The 16,539-nt window shown below is 52.3% G+C and overlaps 1 protein-coding gene across 1 annotated transcript in view; it reads right to left on the bottom strand.

The window, feature by feature from the left end:
- Positions 1–2,288: 2,288 nt before the first annotated feature.
- CAMSAP1 (calmodulin regulated spectrin associated protein 1) overlaps positions 2,289–16,539 on the bottom strand; it is a 66,521-nt gene continuing 52,270 nt past the window's right edge. The window contains 9 exon segments of the mRNA XM_055319610.1: positions 2,289–4,754; positions 8,678–8,796; positions 9,225–9,340; positions 10,590–10,692; positions 10,815–11,023; positions 11,266–11,402; positions 12,665–12,729; positions 12,732–15,049; positions 16,045–16,129. Of these exon segments, the coding sequence (XP_055175585.1) occupies positions 4,452–4,754; positions 8,678–8,796; positions 9,225–9,340; positions 10,590–10,692; positions 10,815–11,023; positions 11,266–11,402; positions 12,665–12,729; positions 12,732–15,049; positions 16,045–16,129 (3,455 nt within the window). The 3' untranslated portion in view covers positions 2,289–4,451.

The following is a 16,539-nucleotide window of genomic DNA, read 5'->3' as shown; positions in this document are numbered from 1 at the left end:
ATTAAAACTTGGACCAAATGCTTTGCAAAAACTTATGCGTCGTATACTTGCAATTCATTTAGTTTTTTGTAGGGATGTTTCAGTTAAAAAAAAAAACCAAGGATTATAGGTAATGAAACCAACAAGAACTCACCATCTAGAATAAAAGGGCAGAAAGTAAATTCTGACTCCTACAAAACTGAAGACGTGAGTTCCATCAGCTTTCCATCAGCTTGACTAAATATATCCACACACAAACGAGCAACCCCCCCCCCCCCCGCTGGACCCACGGTCCCCGATGCCTCCTGGCCACCCTCACATGCAGTCCCCTAGTCCCGCTCGGCCCTGGGCCCCACCTGCCACCTAACCCGTCACACGAGGCAGCACTGCAAGCACCCATGGGCGTCCTCTTCCTAACGGTGAAGTTAGTGAGGGAGGTTTCTTCCGAGAATAAGAGATGGACGACACGGATGATGCCTCGTGCCTGGTACTGTGGGCTTTTCCCTCCCTGGATCTGCGGTGACAGCAATGTCACACCCTGAGAAGATCGTCACCCCTGCCATTGCTGCAGGACATGTGCAGGCCGCCAGCAGCATGTTCCGGCAACCCCGACACCAGACGGCCGTGCCAAGGTCAGAACCTTGCCTCACCCGGACTGGTGACGTGCTCCCGGCCAGGCCAACGTGCCCGGAGCTCCCGTTGCGAAGGCCTGGCAGCTTCCCATCCAAACAGCCAGGCTGTGGATGCCACGTCCACTGGCCTCTGCTTTCACGGAAAACAGATTTAACGTTGCTGCTGTTCTGCAGCAGGAAGAACTCAATTTTTTCATTTCCAAGAAATCTTTTTCCCTCAAACCTTTCACAAGGCGCATGCCTCCGTGTAGAGTCTGCGCTGTGGTTTTCATTTTTCACTACGTTTCTGTGCTCAGTTACTCATTCCCACTGTCAGCGGCTTTGGGCAGACACTGCCCTTGCTATTTAGGAGAGAATTCAGAAACCATAACTTGTTCTTTGTAAAGAAGTGAGGACCACGCGAGGTAGAGGACATCACTCCTCTCTGCTCAGACACACGAGCACGTGGATTTTCCCAGGAGGGAGAGAAGCAGAGAGCAGGACAGGAAGACTGAGACACCCCAAGGTCTCAGGCCACGTCCACAGCTCAGGCCTTCGTGCACAACGGTGAAGACAGAGTCCCCAGCACAGGTCCACTGGCGACACTGGACCCACCAGGCGCCATCAAGGAGACTACAGCCGGGCGCTCTGAGCTGCTGGGCACGTCCGGCTTCTCAGACGGTGCTGATGGGCTCGAGCAGAAGCGCAGCCGTGTCCCTTCCACGCATGACACACTGTGACAGACGTTCAAAGTCAAGGCCATTCTGCAAGTCAGTGCCAATCATCAAAGGCGACCCAAGTTAATCTCAACCCAAGCTCATTCCAAAAGGAAAGCTTATTTCTAGTCAATACTTTCCCTGCCAGGTGACAACCAGAGTCACAGGAGCAGGGGTACAACCAAGGAGTGACTCTAGAATTCTTCTCCTCCTCACCTCTGCCCCATTGAAGGGCAGGCTCGGGGCCTGAAGACCTGACCAGAGGCGGCTCCAGAGCAGCGCATGGAGAACATGGAGTGGAAGGACCCACGGGCAGGCCAGCCACCTGCGCCCACACACGTCAGTTATCTATGACACTCGTGCATGCGCGTGTACAGACGCGAGATAAATGTCAACACATGACTCACTTGCTCAAGTGTTACTCGTCTTAGAACACCAACCCTTCAGGCTCCTGGAGCTCCATGTTGACACCCAGGACTCACACGTCAACTTCAAGCAGTTGGTTGATGCTTTCTGTGCAAAGTCAAACCCAGTGGCTACTGGGCAAGCGCAGCTTAATGCTGTCAGAATTCCGAGGCAATAAAAAGATGTGCCACTTTCTCATCATAGGAAATTTGCAGCATGGTGCCAATACTGTAGGGGCTTTGGAAGCCCTATCACGTGCTCCCACAGAACTCAAAGACGTTTGCTACGTCAAACCAGAGAGGACTAAAACCTCAATCACAAGATACATCCTATGTGTGAAACTCTTCATGGTAAAAAAGTTTGCTCTGCCCATCAGTGCACAAAAAACCCAAAATGCTTCTGTCAGCCATTGAAACATCATGCACTGGCCTGGAGACAGGGTATCAGGAATGTCAGCTGCAGGCACTTGGGGGGCAAGGTCGGTGAAGCATCTCCAGCTCAGGCTGTGATCCCAGGGTCCTGGGGTTGAGCCCCGCATCGGGCTCCCACTCCCTCTCCCTCTGCACCCTCCCACCCCTGGCTTGTGCTCACTCACTCTTTCAGGTAAGTAAGATCTTAAAAAAACGTCAGCTGCTAAGTTTAGTGCCTGTCGGTGTAACAGTGACAAGAGCGCATGTGGACAATGTTTGAGATACTCTGTATGCTGACTGATCACATCAAGAAAATCCAGAATTTACCCAGAATGTAATTTCCCAGCACTACACCAGAAGCACCCAAATCTTCCTTAAAAACAATCCCACTCCACTTCCTTCAATGGGACTTGGCTCTAAGTCGGCAGAGATGCCGTCACATGTTCCAACTTCACAGAGGGAGCAGTTAGGGAGCCTCCTGACTCCACAAGGTAGAAGGACGTGATTTTCTGGGAGAGGAGGGTTTGCTGACTAGGGGAACTCCTCTGAAGCAAAGAGCTGAGACACTGACCAACAGAAGGAGCCACGACCACCTCACACGTGTATGATTCATAAAAAGCCAATTGGTTCGTTACTTTATTACATTTTAGTGATTTCTTAAAATAAATATAATTAAAGAATATCAAACATACACTGAGAAATAAAGCACACAGGTGAACAGCATGGGAACAGGAACGTTAACTCAGGACCCTTCAGCACTGAGCGTGGGAATCACGTGGCCCCCACTATGTATTTACAAGACAGGGCTGCCACTGTTGCGGGACTGACAGACCAATGTGCCACCGGGGGACGGAGGGTGGAGACGGGGAGGAAGTGGGAAGATGGCCCACAGTTCCCTCCTGTGTTTCAGAGCCTGTTCCCTCCTTCCTGAGGTACAGAACTCACTTACCTTTCATCCTAATGTTAGGAAGCAGCCACATCTGCCTTTTTCTAACAATCTTAGTGTTTTTTGCAGTTCGAGATAAATTCAAGTAATACTCCCAAGGAACATGTGCAAAACTAATGTAAGTGACTCCAGGATCTTCGGCAGTTGAGCTGAAATCAAGGCTCAGAGCGGCTGGTCAGGCACACGGCGTTGGCAGGACTGTGGCCATGAGAGGACCAGGAGGGGCAGGGCACGCCCACCTCCCGGGAGCATCTGGTCAGGAGAGGCGTTAATGACCATCTGGACAAACATGGACAGAACCCAAAGCTGTTCCACTCACTTGGAGTTCCAAAATAACTGCAAATAACCACTTAAGTTGTTTTTAAATATGCAACAAAAGGATCGACCTAACTGGAGAACCACACACTCCTCCTCTTAGGGCATGCTGCTCTTCAGAAGCAAGAATCAAGACAGATGAATCGTGACATGATAAAGCCTCTAAAACCACCATCAGCTTAAGTGCATCACCTCTTAAGAGAAACATCCTCAGAGTGAAAAATATTCTACTTTACCAAAATCTGCCTTTATTAAAGTGAATAAATCATTAGAGGACTATCCAAAACTCCATGAGTGATGGCTATAATTTGCTCAGTCTGCCTACTTCCACTCGGGCAGACACTGGCTGACAGTACCACTCGCCACCCTCATGATCGCGTGCCAGCAAGAAATCATCTCCACGTCTGTAAACGTCATCTTAGCAGAAGACAGACTTTGCAGATTTTCAGTGCTTTTAGTGAACTGGTATTTTCAGTAAACGTTTTCTGAGCAGCAAAGAACAAGAATTTGTTTTCAGAAATCTTAGAACTGGATATAAACATTGGCAGTAGACACAATCAATAAATATCATACAATTTCTCAAATGAACAAGATTTCCCCAATTTGAATTCTTTTCCTAAAGACATTCAACCACCCTGACCCGAGACCAAGTGTCGGCCCCACTGCCTCACAGGATTAGTCGGCCAGCACAAGGGGCATTGGGTCACGTGCAAGTGGGGAGGGGGCAGGAGGTAAGAAAGCGAAGGAGATCACTTTCCATTTACACTGAAGAGAACTTCAAGTATAGGGTCTACGGCCTGGAGACCCCACCATACGTACACCCCTTGTCTGACCCTCCATGGCTGGCAGCGGCCACAGCATCCATGAGCCACTCAACACAGTGCCTCCTCCTCCTCCTCCTCCTAGCATCCTGTGTGTGTGCCTGGAGCCAAGGGAGGCACCTCTGCTGTTCACCAGAAGCCTCTCCGGAAAAGGTCTGTGACTACGCACACTTCGTACCCAAATGGATGAAAATAATAAATACGAATCCTGTCCACACATCCTTCAGACTCGCCCGCCGGCGCCGGTGTCATTTACGAGTCTGGGTCTTCTTTGGCACCGCGGGCCGCTTGGGCTGCCACAAGTGGTTGTGAATTGTGAGAGCATCCACGCTGACGGACATAGTTTTGGCTGGGATCAGGTTAAACTGTTTTCGATCTGAGCTGTATTTATACAGCTTGTCAATCATTTTCTTGGTGATGCTCTTTGGCCCTGTGCCAGTTAATTTGTAGATCTCTTCAGTGTCAGGATAATAGCAATAAAGTGCTCTGAACTGGCAGCCGGCATCACGGAACAGTATGATGTAGTGGTTGGCATCACACTTCTCTAGCTCCTGTATCGAGGGGGTAAAGGAAAAGAAAGGAGGGCTTGAGAGTTACACCAGCAGTTGGAGCAGCTAGGGCTTCCCGCTTTCAAGAAGGCCTGCCCACACCCTGGCCCCAGTCTTCCCATTCTGACTGCCAGCAGGGTGGCACCCACCGCTGAGACCTGACTTAGGAAGTCCAGGCTCGAGAGGAAAAAGTGCTTTTAAAATTGAGTGAAAAAAATCACAGAACACCATGAGCCACCAGAGAAACACAAGTCAAAACCCACTCTGGGGCAGCACAGCACGTCCACTAGGAGGGCCACAACTAACAAGAAGATGGCAGCCAATATGAGGGGGTTGTGCAGACCCCGGAGCCCCCCACACAGCTGGAGGAACAGAGATAAGCTGGACAGCCACTCCAAATGCTAAGCATAGAGTGACCCTGTGGCTCAGCGGTTCCTGTCTAAGGCAGAAACTGGAGAAGCTGAGCAGCTACATAAAACCTCGTATGTGAATGTTTACAGCAGCAGGATTCATCATCATCAAAAAAGTAGAAAGCCAGATGTCCTCTACCTGGAGAACAGATCAACTTTGGCCTATCACCATGATGGAGGAGGATTTAGCCATGAGAGAGCATGAGGTGCTGGCATGCAAGGAACATGGATGAGATGAATCGTGAGGCCATGTGGAGAAGATGGCCCCGAAAGGCCACAGGGTATGGAGTCTTCTTCATGGGATGCATCCGGGAGAGGCCCACCCAAGGACAGTAGGTTGGGGGGAGCCAGGTGGGGTATGGCTACATGGACAGGGTTTCTCTCCATGCTGGAATCAGAGGTGATGGTCGTACTACTGTGCAAACAGGAGGCTGCTGAGCCCACAAGGTGGGCCTGTGGTGCGTGGACAACATGCCAGCAAACCTGAAGTAGCACTATGGGTACTCATGACAGTAACCACCGTGCTGGCTCTGAGCAGCAGAATGTTTTCGTGTTAAAGCCTAGTTTAACTGTCTACCCCACACCACTCCCCACCACGGGTCTCGGAGCCCAGCGTCCTCCCACGGCCTTGGCCATGCACTGCCATCACCCGCTCTGCCCCACGTGCATCGGGCTTTTCCAGAGGTTACGTGACAGGCGTTCCCAGAACCAGCTACCAGCAGAAGTGAACAAGGACCCAATCATTTGCTATAAAGTCAGGATTTTAAAATATTTGTGAAAGCATAAAACAAAGCCACTGTTCTATTTTTGCTTCTGGAAATACACTCATTTTTCATAAACACATTATTAGTTTTATCAGAATATAATGAGCTTGTTATGGACTCCAATAAATCAACACACAAATATGTATTTCAAAAGATTAAGAGGGAGAAAATGCTCCGCATCACTTGCCATCAGGGAAATACAAATCAAAACCACAATGAGATACCACCTCACACCAGTGAGAATGGGGAAAATTAATAAGGCAGGAAACAACAAATGTTGGAGAGGATGCGGAGAAAAGGGAACCCTCTTACACTGTTGTTGGGAATGTGAACTGGTGCAGCCACTCTGGAAAACTGTGTGGAGGTTCCTCAAAGAATTAAAAATAGACCTGCCCTACGACCCAGCAATTGCACTGTTAGGGATTTACCCCAAAGATTCAGATGCAATGAAACGCCAGGACACCTGCACCCCGATGTTTCTAGCAGCCATGTCCACAATAGCCAAACTGTGGAAGGAGCCTCGGTGCCCATCGAAAGATGAATGGATAAAGAAGATGTGGTCTATGTATACAATGGAATATTACTCAGCCATTAGAAACGACAAATACCCACCATGTGCTTCAACGTGGATGGAACTGGAGGGTATTATGCTGAGTGAAGTAAGTCAATCGGAGAAGGACAGACAGTGTATGTTCTCATTCATTTGGGGAATATGAATAATAGTGAAAGGGAATATAAGGGAAGGGAGAAGAAATGTGTGGGAAATATCAGAAAGGGAGACAGAACACAAAGACTTCTAACTCTGGGAAATGAACTAGGGGTGGTGGAGGGGGAGGAGGGCGGGGGGTGGGGGTGAATGGGTGACGGGCACTGAGGGGGACACTTGACGGGATGAGCACTGGGTGTTATTCTGTATGTTGGTAAATTGAACACCAATAAAAATTAATCTATTAAAAAAAAAAAAAGATTAAGAGGGAAAACCAGAACCCAAAGTGTATACAATATTAATTTCAACTAAATAAAAACTATGTTTAAGCACAAACAGCAAGATGTGAATGAGCAGCACCTGTAGACCCTAGGCCCTCCTGCCCGCCCCGGCTGGCAGCCCATCATCGCCTTCCCTGCCCTCCCTTCCTGTTCCTGCCCCCACTCTCATCCCCCTCACTTCTGTCCTCAGCCCTCCCCTGTCCACCCCTGCACTCACTTCACTGAGAGCAAAGTCAGGGTCCCTCCACCGACAGAGGCCCTGTGGGGGCTGCCCTGTGCCCTCGGACCTCCCTGAGCTCCTCCAGCCCAGCGGCTCACCACCACCGTGGTGCCCGCATGCATGCCTGCAGCGTCCTTTCCCAAACGCAGAGAGCCACTTGCTGGGGAGATGGCCCCGGCCAGCCCACTGGCCTCTGCAGCCATCCACCCCCCCAGCTCTCCCCCTGCCCTCCGGTGACTCCTCCAGGTTACTTATCACTTCCCTGCACCTGGCATAGGCCAAACGCGGCCACCACTGCAGCTGTGAACAGTTTTATGGGGACAGAGCTACACCTCTGCATCCAGTCTGTGGTGGTTTTCACTACAACAGCAGAGCTGAGCCCTACCTGGCCTCTTCCAGAATGAGCCCATGACTCCTCTCCTCTATCAGGGACTGCCTCACACCCTAGACGGTCAGCTTCAGAGCTGGACTTTCGGTTTTGCTCGCTGACTGATCCCCAGCATGCAGTGCAGCGTGATAACAGCAAGGAAGAGGCATCCCCCACCTGCATGGTGCAGAGGGCATCATCCGCCCTGACAGTGCCAGTCAGGCTAAGGACATGCAAGTTCTAATCTTTTTTTTTTTTTAATTTTATTTATTTATTCATGAGAGACATAGATAGAGAGGCAGAGACACAGGCAGAGGGAAAAGCAGGCTCCATGCAGGGAGCCTGATGTGGGACTTAATCCCGGGTCTCCAGGATCACGCCCTGGGCTGAAGGCAGGCGCTTAACCGCTGAGCTACCCGGGCATCCCGCAAGTTCTAATCTTGACTCTGTTTCCAACTGCCTTGCAGATCATCTTCTTGCTGAGACCCTAATCATCCCTCCTTTAAAGTGACCAAGGTCTGACAGCATTTTCACAGCAGATGAAAGAAAGGCAGCGAGTGCTCAGCACAACAGAACCAAACAACAAACATTTTGCCGCCTACCTTCCATCTCTCCAATGATCTGAGAGCTGAAACTGGAGCCAGGCCTGTCACCTCGCCGCCCCTGCATCCCTCAGGACACTCCTGCCAATTCCTTCTATCTCCACCCAACACCACCTGCCACAGGCCTCAGAGCACAGGAACCCGGCCCCCTCCAGTACCTACAAGGCCCCCTGCCCTCCACTAACACAGAGTCTACTAGCTCTCTCCACCTGCTTCACACCAGAGGGCCCTTCCCTAGACTCCGGCTCTGTCCCCAGGGCAACACCTGGAGTGTGGCTCGTCCCAAGCCTGTTCTTCCTCAAGCCATCCCTCCTCCCGCACCATGGAGCACTGTACAGACAGCTCCTGTGCCATCACGCTCTCCCATATGCCAACCACAGGGCTACCTGGCAGGAGTTTGAAGCCAAACCAAGCAACACCCACATGTGTGAATAATGAGGTTCCATTTTAGGAAAGGCCCCTAATTTACAAATATCCTTCATTCCATGTAAAAACTTGGTGGTTAATAATATTGTGTGCCAACTAGACTTCAATTAAAATAAAGAAAAAAATTTAGTGCTGATGTTTGATACTTGCCTCTAATATTGAATTCTTGTGAGGTTCGTTCACTTTTCCTGCTAGACAGCAGTGAGAAATGGCATTGTGTATAATCGGTTTGTTTGATTTGCTACTGGGCTCCTTAAAGAGCTTGGGACCTGTGAAAACAGGCAAGATTCCCAAATTATACTCTGCGCACACGCACGTGCACACGCGTGCACACACACATACACACACATGAAAACCTCAGTTTCCCAGAACCAAGTGGCAGCCAGGCTGGGTCAGTGAGGTCAATGTTTTTAGAAAACAGAATGTTAAGAGCCCACTTCAAATCTGTCTGAAAGAATCCATTCCAAGTTGCAAACTTTAAATTAAGTAAAGGATCAAGATAGTTATGACTTTGTCCCATTTCTACTTCACTTACTTTGATATATAAAGGAAAACACCCAGGAACAGTAAATGTTGAACATCTAAGGCTCCCAGTGCTAAGGACGCTCCTGGGTGAGGCCACAAGGACTGGGAGGTTGCAGAGGTGCCGGGGCGCCAAGCAGGGACCAGGCAGGGATGCATCCGTGACGCCTGTTACCTGTATACTCGGCCACAGAGGCGAGAGAGGATGCTGCCGACGCTGTTTCCCAGTCTCTATCCGTGCTCCTGCTGGGGTTGCGGCTCAGCGTGGGCAAGGCTTCCAAAGATTCCACTCTGCGGAAGGAAGGGTGGGGTATGGATGGTCGTTGGGGCCCCTCGCACCCCCACCCACCCTGACCCAAGCCAGGAAGGAGTGGCCATGTGGAGGAGACTTCGGCAACCAGGCAAGTGACCCCACCAGTCTGCTCTGCCTGCGCAGCCCAACTACAGCCCTCGGGCAAAGTGCAAAGTGGGGCACCTCAGGTAGGACCAAGTGACAAAGCAGAGACATTACAGGGACATCAACCTCCATCGGGGGGTCCATCCAGGGCTCCACCCCCACAGAGATGGCAGCAGTGCTATGTCCCTGCGGCTGGGAAAGCTGGAGGACAGAGTTTGGGACATATGTGCTGCTGACACACAAGGGACAAGACCTCGAGAAGGAAGGAGATGGCACAGAGTGGGTGGAGCCCCAAACCCCAGGTCTCGACGATGCTCTGATCCTTGACAGGCTTGAGCACAGCAGAAGCTGGTGGGTGCTGCATGCGGCTGCTCACAAGAAAGCAGGGCTGACAGTGAAGCCAGCCCAGGTGACTGGCCAGTAGGACAAAACCCCAAGCAGGATCCAGAGTCCCTGAGATGTGGCCTGTGCAAGGTCCCAGGGACAGGAAGCAACCAAACACATGAAGAGGGAGGATGGTGTGGCCGTGGCCATAGGACGATACACAGAGTAAAGGACAGAGAACAAACGGAGGCCACACACGTGGACGAAGAACAAGGCTATCAGCAGGGGTACTCAGGCACCTGAGCAAACAGTGGTCCCAACGAAGTCCCCAGCACATCTACCCAAATTACTGTTCGGTCACAAAGGGAGGTGTTCCCGGGCAGCAGAAAATACCACCTTCAACAGGCCGAGGAAGCACAACACACCTGATGGGCCACTTACCAGGGGCACACGGCACAAACCACACCCCGGGGAAGGCTATTGGGGGGCGCCCATCACGGTGCCTGGCCTGCACTTATCAAAGGCATCAGGGTGGGGGTGCCTAGAGGGCTCAGCAGTTGAACGTCTGCCCTCAGCTCAGGTCATGATCTCAGGGTCCTGGGATCGAGTCCCGCATCGGGCTCCCTGCCCAGCAGAGTTGCTTCTCCCTCTGCCTCTCCCTCTCCCCACCCTCCCCAGCTTGTGCTCAATCTCTCACTGGTCTCTCTTTCAAGTAAATAAAATCTTTAAAAATAAAAATAGAAAAAAAAAAAAAAGGAGTCCCCATGAAACAATCACAGAACCAGAGCACATAATCTGCTCCCCATGTTCACCCCTTACCGCTGGGAAGGTGTGCCCCCAGAGTGCACACTCTCAGGCTCGGTGGTTGCTGCAGAGGCCAGGGACAGGCTGGATCCCGACTGGGCCCGGCTCAAGTGGTCGGCTGCAGGGACAAGAGAGCTGCCTCAAGGCCACCGCAGGCCCCACCCCTGCCACGAGCCCCCCACCCCCCACCTTGGGCCCCCTACCCCGCACACCCCACATACACAACATGCGCCCACTTACAGGTTGAGGAGCACTTGGTCCCGGAATCGCTGCACGACTCCTCCCGATGGACAGACTTGGGCCGCGGCTTTTTCGGCTTCCCTTTCGGCTTCCCCAGCCCCTGCTCCTCTAAAATCTGCTGCTGCTTCCTGCGCAGGTACTCCTGTTTGATGAGTTCCCGCCGCGCCTTCTCCTCCTCCTTCCGAATCCGGTCTTCCTCCGCTTTCCGCCTGTAGACACAGTGCTCCGTTTAGAAGGCTGGCACCCGCCTGCACCACTGCACCCCCACACAGTGCTGCGACCCTAGAACAAGCACCCAGAGCCCCAGACCACCATGTGAATCAAGGGCAGTGAGCCCAGAAGCTAGTAAACCAGAGCTTGGCCTAGCCCCGAGAGGTGGTGGGATGGGGCCGAGGGACAGGAAGGGGGACCTGACCGTCAGGGGCGGGGGGCCGGGCAGGAGCCAGGTTACCGGGCCTCATCTCTCTTGAGCTCCACCTCCGCCTCCAGCTGCTGCTTCCGCACACGCGCCTCCTCGGCCTTGCGCTGCTGCTTCAGGAGGAAGGCCGCCCGCTTCTTAGCAAGCTCATCTTCTGCCTTCTGCTCGTCCTACAAGCCGGCAGTAGCTGTCATCCACGGGACAAGGCCCCCGACACCCCTGCACACTCCCCGGCAGCAGATGTGTGCGCTCAGAGAACAGGTTAATGCACAGTCCACTCATGTTCTCACCTTTTTCACTGAGGATGGCCCATCTCACAGATGCTAAAACACTAAGGAATAACCCAGCCACCCAGAAAACAGCCCCATCCATCACCTATTTGTTCCCTACTGAGTCTGGTTTACCTCGGTTTCCACACACCAACTGACCCCTGAAGTGATACTTATTCAATTACATTTTTAAAGCATTAAGCAAAGGGGCCTGAGTGGTCGAGCATCTGCCTGTGGCTTGGGTCATGACCCCGGGGTCCTGGGATCGAATCCCATATCAGGCTCCCTGCTTTCTCCTTATGTCTATGTCTCTGTCCCTCTCTCTGTGTCCCTCATGAATAAATAAAATCTTAAAAAAAAAAAAAAGCATTAAGCACTAAAGCCTGCTTGCTTGTGAGAGAAGACAAACCCTATGCCCTGAGGGGAAAAGACACGCAAACCAGAAGGGAAGCTCTCACAACCCACCTCCCCATTCTACCTAAGAAAACACTGTAAGAGGGGATCCCTGGGTGGCTCAGTGGTTTAGCGCCTGCCTTCGGCCCAGGGCGTGATCCTGGTGTCCCGGGATCGAGTCCCGCATCAGGCTTCCTGCATGGAGCCTGCTTCTCCCTCTGTGTCTCTGCCTCTCTCTGTCTCTTAAGAATAAATATATAAAACCGAAAGAAAGAAAAAAAAAAAGAAAAAGAAAAAGAGAAAAAGAAAAAGAAAGAAACAAAACACTACAAGAAAGGCAGAGACCAACACGCAGCCTCCCCAGAGCTATCTTACCTGCCCGGCTGCTCTCACACTCGCCGTGGAGGCCAGATTCAGCCCACCATCGGCTCCCGTGGAGCCCACGAGCTAAGAATGTTTACGTTTATTAAAGGATCAGAAAACCATCAAAAGAAAAAGAACACTCCGGCACATGAAAATTATGTGGGATTCCCATTTGGGGCCTATCCAGCACTACAGCCTCATAGGCACACAGCCACGTGTGCTCCAACAGGCACTGCCCATAGGTGCTTCCAGCGGAGTCGGGTCCTGGTGACAGAGCACGCAGGGCTCGCCAAGTGACACTTTCCTCCCAGGCCCCACTCTGACCGTAAGCTTCTAAGGCACCCGCATGACCAAGGACAAGAGAGGACACCTGACACCACCTGACACAGACACCAGCAGCAGTTTACCTTGAAGAAGAAGCCGACCCCTGGCTTCTGATCACCTTCACTGGTGAGATCCACTGAGCTCTGGGGCCCTCTGTCTCTCCGTCCTCATCAGGGGCCTTTAGGTCTGAGAGGTCCACTTCAATGAGACTGGCCTTGCCCCTCGGGGGCTCATCTGCAGGGATATTCTCCTTCCCTGAGACAGCAGGGGAGCTGAGACCTGCCTCTTTCACGCTGCTGTCCAGAACTTCTTTGAGGCTCATTTGTTCAGACAGGATGTTTGCGTCTTTGGAAGAAGGCAAGACAAATGTCCGCTGGTTGCTTTCATCATGGAGCCTGTAGCTGTCAAAGAAGCACTTCTCATGAGGGTCATTTCCAGGCTCGGCCACGCTGTCCCAGCCTGGGTCAGAGGGGGTCCGAGGGGGGAAGGACCGCAAGTGAGGGAGGGTCTCTATACTGGGTGTCGGGGTCTTGCTTCGGGAGGAAGCCTGCTGTCTGTCTCTGGGTACTTTCAGCTCAGCCGGTCTCCCTGAGCGGGAGTTTCGGCCCTGACCCTGACCAAGACGAGGTGGTTTGCGGTGACCTGTCGTCCCAGGGGGAGAGAGCGGCTCCACGAAGTGGATCGCCGTCCTGACCTTCTGGTCCTGGGTGTTCGGCTTTGTGCCCGGGGCGGGGGCTGCAGGGGGCTTCATGAGCAGCTGTTCCTGCTGCTGCGAGATCCTCAGGATGGCCTGTTGCAGCGTGCTGATGGTCTCATTGAGCTTCTCGATGGACAGGTCACACTCACTCACATCCACCGCCTCACCAGCATCTTCCAGCAGGGCGGCGGAGAGCACTTTGGTCTTTTCCAGCTCGTGCAGGGTGGCAGGGGCTTTCACTTTATGCTGAAGGAGAACCAGGCTCTCTGTGTCCACGTCCGGAGATGGCAGGACGCCTTCCCTCCCCTCCTCCTTCAGGAGGAACTCTTCCGTCCTGGAAACTCCACCGTCAAAGTCCTCTCCATTGTGCTGGGCATAGTCCCCCGCCAAGTGGTCGGGCTTCCGTGGCTGGGGGGTGCCGTCGGCCTTCCCCTTCTTGACCACGTGCAGGAAGGCGGCCTTCCCTAGCTTCAGTCGCTGCCGGGCAGACAAAGCCTCCATCTTCTTCTTCTGTGCCTCAATGGCCCTCCGCTTCTCCTCCAGCTGCATGTGGAGCTGCACCAGCTCGGAGGCCAGGAGGCTGGCATGCTCCCTGCTCTGTCTGTTAGGGCTCTGCTCCCTCCTCTGCTTCCATGTGGTCAGAGGGGCCGGGCAGCTCTCCGAGGCGTCAGGCGTGGTCTTCTGGGAGCTGCTGGTGCTGGACTTGGTCTCACAGCTGTTGAGCCTCTGGAGCTTCCGCTCCGCGAAGCTCGTCATCCGCACACTGCCGCTGGCCATGGAGACACTGCTGACCTGAGACACGGTGCTCAGACATGGGCTAGAGCGGCCACTAGCATCGTCCTTGTCTTCGTGCTCCTTCACCTTCATGTCCTCTTGCAGCTTTGCCGACTCCTCCTCACCGATATACCTGCCCATGAGCACGGGGTGGTCTTCGCCAATGAGATCCTGCTCAGCTTCGTCCAAGTCTGCCACATCAGAGTCGGAGTCCTGCCTCAGGACGGGCCACGGCTCTAGGTCATGGGCGCCAGGGCTCCGGGCACAGCCAACACAGAACCTGCCCTCGCCATCTTCATCGGCTCTGGCTACGTGAAGAAAGAAGCCGTCACTAGACTGTCCCTGAGGTAACAGATCGAAACCGCCAGTGGCCAGAAGCCCACCGCGGGCGTCCCCTGCCGCCTGCGGTCCTGGCTCAGTGGGCACAGGATCCATGCCCACAGGCAGCTCTGGACAGGAGATCGGAGTGAAAGTCCTACTCAAGTCACGGCTGCCGTGACTGCTGGGCGCCCTCTTGCGCACCAGGGGCTGGTGGCCCTCACTGGGCCTCTTGGACGTGAAACTCCGTGGCCGCCCCTCTCCACACTCTTCCTCCTTGGCAATGGCCTGCTTCTCCTTGGCTGGCCTGAGCACAGCCGGCATCAAAGGCTCCAGGAAGAAACTGTCAGGCTTACTTTCCAGCGTGTCTGCAAGTCTGTGGGGAGACCTGGCACTTGTCGGCAGGCCCCGCTCACCGCCATGGGGAGCCACATCCGTTCTAATGATGGCCACAAGCTCTTCGTCCTCATCCTCAATATCGACATTGTTCAGCAGGCTTTGCCCATCAGCCTTCAGCGTTGTGGGCTGTGGCTGGTTCTGCGGAGTCAGGTTAATGACATTGGAGGCCAAACTATCCTTGCTGATGGAGCGAGCCAAGCTGACGCTGTCACCAGAGCCAGGGTCCATGTCACAGCTGGCAGCATGATGCAGGGCGAAGGGTGCTGGCTGAGACACAGGCCTGCAACGTGGGAAAAGCAGCCCATTGGACATGCCACTGTCTATATAAAGGGTGACTCAAACATACTGGGTGACGATGCTAGTTACGGAAAGAGTACAAATCTCAAGTCTAGGAGATTTAAGCAAACTCTTTCCCAGGGCGAGGGACAGAGACCAGCTTAAGTGTGGCAGTTCTCAACATTTAGGTCCCGGGACCCCTTTACACCCTTAAAAGTCTGGGCCTCAGAGAGCTTTTATTACATATTTATCAATATTAATATTTATCACACTAGAAATTAAAACTGAGACTTTTTTAAAAAATGACTAAGGATTACAATAAACTAGTCTGTGAAAAATTTCATATTTTTGGGACACCTGGGTGGCTCAGCAGTTGAGTGTCTGCCTTTGGCTCAGGGTGTGATCCCAGGGTCCTGGGATCGAGTCCCACCATCGGGCTTCCTGTGGGGAGCCTGCTTCTCCCTCTGCCTATCTCTGCCTCTCTTTGTGTGTCTCTCATGAATAAATAAAATCTTAAAAAAAATTTTTTGTAAAATAAAGTCTACAGCATGACACACTTTTATTTTTTATTTATTTTTTTAAAAGATTTTATTTATTTGTGACAGACACAGAGAGAGAGAAAGAAGCAGGGACACAGGCAGAGGGAGAGGCAGATGGAGAAGCAGGCTTCATGCAGAGAGCCCAATGTGGGACTCGATCCCGAGACTCCAGGATCAGGCCCTGGGCTGAAGGCGGTGCTAAACTGCTGAGCCACCCGGGCTGCCCATGACACACTTTTATAATTGTCTCTCCTGTTGGCCCAGACGCCCACATGTGACCCTGATTCAGCCCTGTCACAAGAGTGAGACCAGCAGCGAGCACCCCAACACCACCAGGAAACGGTGGTGACCTGCGGACCCCTGGGTGGGTCTCCGCGAGCCCAGGGGCCTTGGACCCCACGTGCAAAACTGCTGTCAGCCTAACGAATGCACAGAAACTTATCTGAAAGACAGAGGTCACCTGTTCTTTTTTTCTGGCCATGCTACTGCTGCCCCCCGTGGCTGCCCGTCAACTCGGGTTAAAGAATTAGACCGGTGTCGTTGATCTGCATGTAGAGGAAAGAAGGTGTTCGATATTAAGTGGCTGATTTCATAGCATCTGCAGTTCTTTCAACGTGATAACCATTTCTAAGGAAATGCACCCTAACCCAGTACCCCAGAACTGCCTGAGAAAAGCAGGTAAATCTCACACCAAAGGAAATTTCCAGTTTCAATAAGTAACACATAATTCAGTAATTAGTCCAAATCATGATATAACATAATCAAAACTTACGTAAACATCAATACAGAGAAGTTCTTGCTTAGGCACAACGTAGCAACTTTATGTATACTTCATACAACTTATTAGATTTTAATGATATTCTCGCTGTAAAGACTATAATTTCTAATGAATATCAGTATAAATTAAAATGTTTTCTACCATAATCTTTCTCACTAAAATGACTACATCACGATA

This window comes from Nyctereutes procyonoides, unplaced genomic scaffold (genome assembly GCF_905146905.1).
Source record: "Nyctereutes procyonoides isolate TBG_1078 unplaced genomic scaffold, NYPRO_anot_genome, whole genome shotgun sequence".
Classification (NCBI taxonomy): domain Eukaryota; kingdom Metazoa; phylum Chordata; class Mammalia; order Carnivora; family Canidae; genus Nyctereutes; species Nyctereutes procyonoides.
The sequence above is the reverse complement of the archived record's forward strand: the minus strand, read 5'-3'. Positions and strand labels throughout refer to the sequence as shown.